At 37.9% G+C, this 7,103-nt stretch overlaps 1 protein-coding gene across 1 annotated transcript; it reads right to left on the bottom strand.

Annotated features, from left to right (window-relative positions):
• Positions 1-225: 225 nt before the first annotated feature.
• Positions 226-959, bottom strand: LOC143628505 (uncharacterized). Its single transcript, XM_077098082.1, has 3 exons — positions 830-959; positions 514-712; positions 226-430 (listed from the first exon to the last, which is right to left on the bottom strand). Exons 1-3 carry the CDS (start codon positions 957-959, stop codon positions 226-228), a joined length of 534 nt encoding a protein of 177 aa, XP_076954197.1.
• Between the last annotated feature and the right edge of the window lie 6,144 nt (positions 960-7,103).

Genomic DNA, 7,103 nt, shown 5'->3' with positions numbered 1-7,103 from the left:
CCCGATCGAAGGTCTATCCGTGAGAACCAACTAGCACCTTCTAATTGCTCGAACAAGTCATCAATCCGTGGCAATGGATTTATTCAGCTCGCGATAGGCAATACACATTCTTATACTTCCGTCTTTCTTCTTCACAAACAACACCGGCGCGCCCCACGGGGAAACACTCGGTCATATGAAACCTTTGCCGAGGAGTTCTTGCAGTTGGGACATCAATTCTTTCATCTAGGACGGCGCCAGTTGGTAAGGTGCTTTTGCGACGGGCCGTTCTCCTGGTACTAAGTCAATCTGAAGCTCTACCTCTCGTTCTGGTGGCAACCCAAGAAGGTCCTCAGGGAACACTTCGGGATAATCGCACACTACAGGAACATCTTTCATTCCCTTTGTCTCCGCCGAAGCGTCGACAACATACGACTTAACATTTTCTAGGCTTTTTTCATCGAAATGACATTAAGCCCCGAACTTTCCTTATCACCATAAACCGTCATTGTACCACCATCCAAGGACTTTAACCTGATTAACCTACTCTTGCACACTATCTGAGCCTCAAACTCAGACAACCAATCCATTTCCAAAGCCACACAGAATCCTCCTATGGTCATTACAAAATGAGTAACAGGTAACTCACGTCCCTCTTGCTCTATCTTACCGTCCTTAGCCATTCTCATTATCCTAACAGAAGTATCATTAGCCGTTTTTACCAAAAAAGTTTCTGGCACACGACAACTTGTCATTTTAGCTAACTTATAGAACGTTATATCTACGAAATTTCTATTAGCACCTGAATCGAATAATACAAAAGCAGAAATGCCGTTTACTAGAAATGTACCTGTCACAACATCGGGAATCTGCTTGGCCTGCTCCTGTGTTAACATGTAAGCTCTTGTTTTTGGCCTTGTCTTTTCAGCATCTCTCTTTCCACTACCCCCAGGTTCACTTTCAGTGCATTCTCGAGCCATATGACTTGTCTTCCCACATTTGTAAGAGGTAGGTTTTGCTTTACATTCATGAGCGTATACCCCACGTTCTGACACTTATAACAGGCGTTTGACCCAAGTCTACACTCTCCTCCATGAGGATTCCCGCACTTATGATACACATCAGTGCTAGCACTCCACTTACATTCACCACCATGCATTTTACCACAAGTCTTGCACGATTTCCTTTCCCACATCTTCTATTTCTTGTCGTTGGAATTCCACATCTGAGTACCGGGCCGCTTTGCATGAGCAACCCACTTCTTTTTTTTCTTCTCCTCTACCACCACTTCATTCACCACCATGTCAACATAAACCATCTTTGCATGTTTGTCCGCGGAATCAAAAGTAGCAGGTCTACTTGCTATGACTAGTGTACGCACGTTTTGTGGAAGTCCTCTGAGATAACACTTAATTCTCTTAGCTTCAGTATTCACCATCTCGGGCACAAGTCTTGACATTCGGTTAAACTCAGTAGTGTACTAACGGTGTGTCGTCTTTCATGCTTTCAAGTTCATAAATCTCATCTCTGCCCTTTCCACCTCGGCATCAGCATAGAATTTATTCATTACCATCTCTCTCAGATCCTCCCACTTCATAGCCTTGATTTCAGCATCAGTCTTTCTTTGTTCAACAGTTTCCCACCAGAACATAGCTTCATCACCAAACGACTGTGTAGCGAAGCCCATAGCTTGGTCAGGATGGCACTCGCTAATGTGGATAACCTTATCCATTGCGGTTATCCATTGAAGGGTAGCGATCACGTCACTTGTACCAGTTAGCTGAGGTGGGTCACAACCTTTGAAGGTTCTATAGTTACAACCACCTCAGCCTCTCTTCCCATCATTAACCTTCACAGAACTAACCTCACCTGACGCCTCAATCTCAGTCTCATTTTCCTTCTTACTACTTTCCCCAGTATTCTCAACAGTCCTGGTATAGCTTTCAGTGGACTTGTCTAGTTGGAGACTCTTCACTACAGAAGCAACTGCCTGTGTGATAGTAGCTTAAATAGTAGGGTCCAGCAGATGCTCTTCCTCTCTCACAGTCATGCTTTTTTCTTTACTAGGTTCAGTAATCGGTTCTTTAGAGGGCACTCAATTTATACGAGGCCTACCATGGTTTCCCGTGCACCCTTCTTGTCTAGCAATTGTCTTAGCACCAGCCATCTGAATTCTAATGGAAAAACACAAACATCATCACGTGAGGAACTATTTAGTACAAAGATAGTAACGTTGAAGGTAAAAACAGTGGCCAGCTGGGATTAGCTACTCACATTACTCTCTGTGTCCTATACATTTCCTTTCGTGAGTCTACTTGTGCTTAGTTCTACTTAAAGTAGTTAGAAAATCAAACATTTCAAATATAAGAAAGCAATTCTATCTCTAACAATTCATATAAGTTCTTACTTATCCCTAAATTATACGTAACGTAATTCATATATTTAGGCTTGCTTGAGTGACACATGGCATCCTCGGACTTGTATCTTCTTTCTTTCTTCTTTTCGTCCCATTCTCTATTCGAGTCTAAGCATTTAGGATACTTATTCTCTCGAACTTATGCTCTGATACCAACCTATAAGGCCCCGTTCCTGGGTGCCCTACTTTTGTGCTGGTTAGATTTACTCGTTCACATAATTCGGAAATCAGAGTTAATTAAAACAAATTACGAAAATAAAAATTCATACATTCAATCGTAACTTAAGTACTTGGTTAAGTAAAATAACATAAGTCTTAATCATTTAAACATAAATAACATGTGAATTCTCTTCTCTTCGATGCCAGTCTTTGTTTATTCACCATGTGTCTCCCTCTAAGCAACCTACCTCATTCAATTCACCTACGTGCGTACTAACTATCAGCTACACTAAGTGAGTTCTAGTTAATCAAAATACATTACACAAACTCACTTATTAACACATGTTCCGGAGATACGTATTAAATACTTATCTGTTCATATATCATTCATACATACATACTTTCATACATTCTTACTGTTTTACTTATTACTTCTATGCCTACATTACCTTCATATCACTTCTTTATTTTAAGAGCATTTCACCCTAGATACCTCGGATATTATAAGGGTTTAGCTCCCTACTTACCTCAGATATTATAAGGGTCTGGCTCCCTACATACCTCGGAAATTATAAGGGTCTGGCACCCTACATACCTCAGAAATTATAAGGCTCTGGCATCCTCATACCTCCGAAATTATAAGGATCCGACATCATACATACCTCGGTTATTATTAGGACCAGGAGCCTTTTTTCATACCGTACAACCATACCTTCGTTACATTTCTTTTACATTCTGTAACACTCGTTAAATTTTGTTGTTATGAAAGGAAGCCATGTAGAGTTTGTTTATTAACCGGACCCGATCTGGCATCTTAAGGGACCTCCTGGTCATTCTTGAAATTGATATTATTTAACTTTGGAAACAAGATATCTAATTTTACAAGTATAGGGTCTGGTTATCTAATTAATAAACTTAGGCGCCTCTTTTTTTTTCTTTCTTTCGCTGGTCCGATCGGCGCCAAGACAGCCCCAAAATCCACCAATTTCTTCAATATTCCAGCCACTCCAAGGTTCAAAACTCTAATTCAAGGTTAGTATTATACCAATGAAAGTCTTTTTCACCTAAATTCCTTTTAGTTACTCGCTTATTGATCAATATATTTCGGTTTAGGACATAACCGATGGCTGTCCAATTAAGTACCTTTCGGGGCTGTTTAAAGTGAATTTTTTGCTCCGTCATCTTCTTAGGTATGTCATATATATATTATACTTTAGTAACGTGAGCAATGACGTTCGTTTGATTGGTCAATTGTCGACAGATTGAAAACTAGGATTTCGGTTGTCTAGATTGTTGATTGTTGCGTTTCGTGTGTTGTTTGAGGGGATTAACAACCAATTTAGATTGTGTAGCCTCGGAATGATATACGGGCTGTAAAAAACTTAATTTTTATGTTAATGGGGCTGAATTGGTTTTCGGTAGCTCAAACGGGTCGGTACAACACAAATTTGCGTTTAATTGGTAGTTTGTGCGTTGTACAAGTGAATTGCCGACCCATTCAACTCGTGAAGTGTCATGTGGACTTGTTGGCTATAATTATACTAAAATTTAACCACATGGGGTTGAGTTGGTTGATGATTACTTAAACAACTTGTTAGCGCGCGTATTCGACACATTTAACGACTTTCGGGTGCAGTTTGGAAATCCTTTGTCCCCGACTTTAACTAAGGGTGGTTTTGGTAATTATGAGGCCTCAAGGGCTGATGTAATTGGAATTTGTATGGATGAGGCCTTAGGTCAATTAAATCACGTTAGAACGCCTCGTAGGATAAGCGAGTCGGTACGGTTTGGTTAGTAACCTTTATGTGCAATCTAACAAGCTTTTGGTTTGTGGAGTTACTTAGAGGTTCTTCAGCTTGTTGTTATTTGTGTGACTCATGGCAGGTGAGTTTCAAGATGCCCCTTTTTAAATCTTTTTACGTTTTGGGCTGACATACACACCCTATTACAATTATTAATCAATTTTACTCGTTAAAACTATTTGGATGGCATTGCCTAGTATTATTATTATTTGTGCATTTATAAAAACAGGTGTGAATTATATTCTATGCCTTATGATAATTTAGACGTGTCTTGGGTCATAAATTCCTTAAGGTTATGTATATATATTACTTATGGTCTGGGCTCGAGAATATTATTAGGCCTAGTATTAATTAAATACGTGTAGACCTTACTTGTATAGGTTTACTGGACTGACTTATATATATTTCCCTATAGCCTATGATTGTTGATGTTATTTAGTTTTTTGTGACTAAGATATATGTGAGTAGGCCTATTCTGTGTATGCATGGTAATTGTAACCGGGTCAAATATATTACTCGGGTTGAACCCGTGGTGGGGAGGCCCGTGTTGCATGATCATCATTTAGATGGGTCAAATATATTACTTGAATCCTTGACTTCATGTTGATACACGACTTGAGCGTCTCGGTCTTTATTATATTATTATTATAATGTTTGATAATGTAAGGGGTATTGTCACACCCCAACCTAAGGCGGAAATGCCGGGGCGTGATCCGGTTGCTCACAGCTCGAAGATACTATCATGAATATAAATGACAATATCTAATTAATTATTTTATTCAAAGAATATACACACAATATCCAAATATAACAAAATATTCCAAATAGTTAAACATGATTTCCAAACAAACTTAAGCAATGATTATCTTTGTTAAACCCTAAGGTCTTGTCTAAGCGTCCAACTTCAATCTTCAATACAAAGAAACCTGCATATGCATAGAAAATAAAAGAGTTTGTCAACAACACATGTTGAGTGAGATGATCACCAGATTTTGACACAATAACAACATATATATATGATAGATAAATGATAAATGCTAAACACGCAAACCAACCTATGTGGAAATATTCAATCAAAACTTAACAAACCATATACGCAACCAAAGTCTTGCTAGTGTGCCAATGAATCGTTGCCATGCGAATCAGGCATTGATTACGATGACTAAAATTTGTCGGTTTACCTTCGCCAATTGAATCGGGCTTTGGTTACTAAGACGGTCGTATGATCATACTAATGAGAACCCTATACAAGGGGATATGTTAGACCTCTCCGAGAATGAAAGAATATACACATAAGTAAATAACAATTAGCAAATAGCATTTAATTGATTTACACATAATGATTATGTTTGCGTGTTTGTGTGTATATATATATTATAGAAAATATGAATAAGTACGCATATGTCCCCAAAACATTTGAAAATAGTGTATGAAAAAGGGAATGATCAAACTCACCTTAGATTAATGACAAACGATTAATAAATGTGAATAAACGAGCTAACGAATAAGTGAGTCATCCACTACACGTCAAATGTTATAATCAACCAGAATCCGAATCTTTGATATATGATAATATAAATAAAAAATAACTTGTGGCCGCTGGAATCAATCTAAACGGACATTTAGAATTCAAGTTATGTTTGTTTAAAGATTTAAGCGAGCTGGTACTTACTAGAATCCAAACAGCGAGTCTGAAGTCGGGTTTTGGTCAGTAGCCTTCAAATTACGTTACGAGAATAAAAGTCTTCTTGACCGAACATTGAATCCCACCATAAGTATGAGAAAATGTTAAGTCAAACTTATTGACTTATTTGATTAACGAGTTTTAAACAAATTGACTAGTCAACACCCTTTAACCACCGAAATTGATTAAATTTATTGACTAGGGAATGTATATGAACGATTCCTATGTTTACAACTTACCTGGGAAGTGAAAGAATCAATAGATACGATGAGTCAAAGGTCCATACGCATGCAAAGTCGAACGAACAAGCTTGTATCTTCAATGAATAAGCAAAAACCGAAGGTTTTGGTGATGAACAGAGGTAGGTGACGGCTGAGGATGTCTCCTAGGTTTCATGTAAAGTTTGTGGCGTAGATTATGAGGCTTGTTTATATAAGAATAGCAAAAACGAACCATATTTGGAAGATTTACTCGTTTAAGTAACAAGATACGATTTTAATGAGTATATCTACGAAATAAACCGAAAGATTTTGTGCTTGATTAGTAATCTAAGGGTATGGACTTTTATTTTAGTTAATATCCTTTTATTGGACCTTAATTCACTCGATTTATGCCTAAAATAAGCGATTTACATGCTAAAAATGAACTAGGAAAGAAAATCGACTACACGATCTGTGCAGGGGCTCCAAGGCGCCGCGCGGTGGGGGAAGGCCACCCCATCACGTGGTGCTCTGGACAAAATGAGAGGAATTTGATTTTTGACGCTTTTAGTCATTGTAGTTTGAGAATTGGATAAATAATGAATCCTTTATGCATAAATTAAGAATTGAACATCATTTAAAGTATGAAGGGCCTAAAGTGAATATTAGAAACTTAAAGTCTTATAAATATCTGATTTTTAATTTATAATAAAGATCTCAAAATATTCCAAGTTGGGCTAAATGCAAACGAATACGGGTTTAGAAAATTCGAAATGTTACAGGTATTTTTGTAAATAACCCACACTCGCTCTATTGTAATGCCATTCGTTACTCCGTAAAGAATGAGCCACATTCGTTAACTT

This window comes from Bidens hawaiensis, unplaced genomic scaffold (assembly GCF_021521415.1).
Source record: "Bidens hawaiensis isolate Kalapana, Puna unplaced genomic scaffold, B.hawaiensis_p1.1 tig00005013_1, whole genome shotgun sequence".
Classification (NCBI taxonomy): Eukaryota; Viridiplantae; Streptophyta; class Magnoliopsida; order Asterales; family Asteraceae; genus Bidens; species Bidens hawaiensis.
Note: the sequence above shows the minus strand (reverse complement) of the source record. Positions and strands in the feature narration are given on the sequence as shown.

Excerpts from the sequence above, each read along its gene's own strand:
- LOC143628505 (XM_077098082.1), bottom strand. The coding sequence starts at position 959 with ATGGCTCGAGAATGCACTGAAAGTGAACCTGGGGGTAGTGGAAAGAGA. Across the intron at positions 713-829 it reads GATTCCCGATGTTGTGACAG|AAACTTTTTTGGTAAAAACG; the intron begins GTACATTTCTAG and ends GTCGTGTGCCAG. Across the intron at positions 431-513 it reads TGCAAGAGTAGGTTAATCAG|CCTAGAAAATGTTAAGTCGT; the intron begins GTTAAAGTCCTT and ends CGATGAAAAAAG.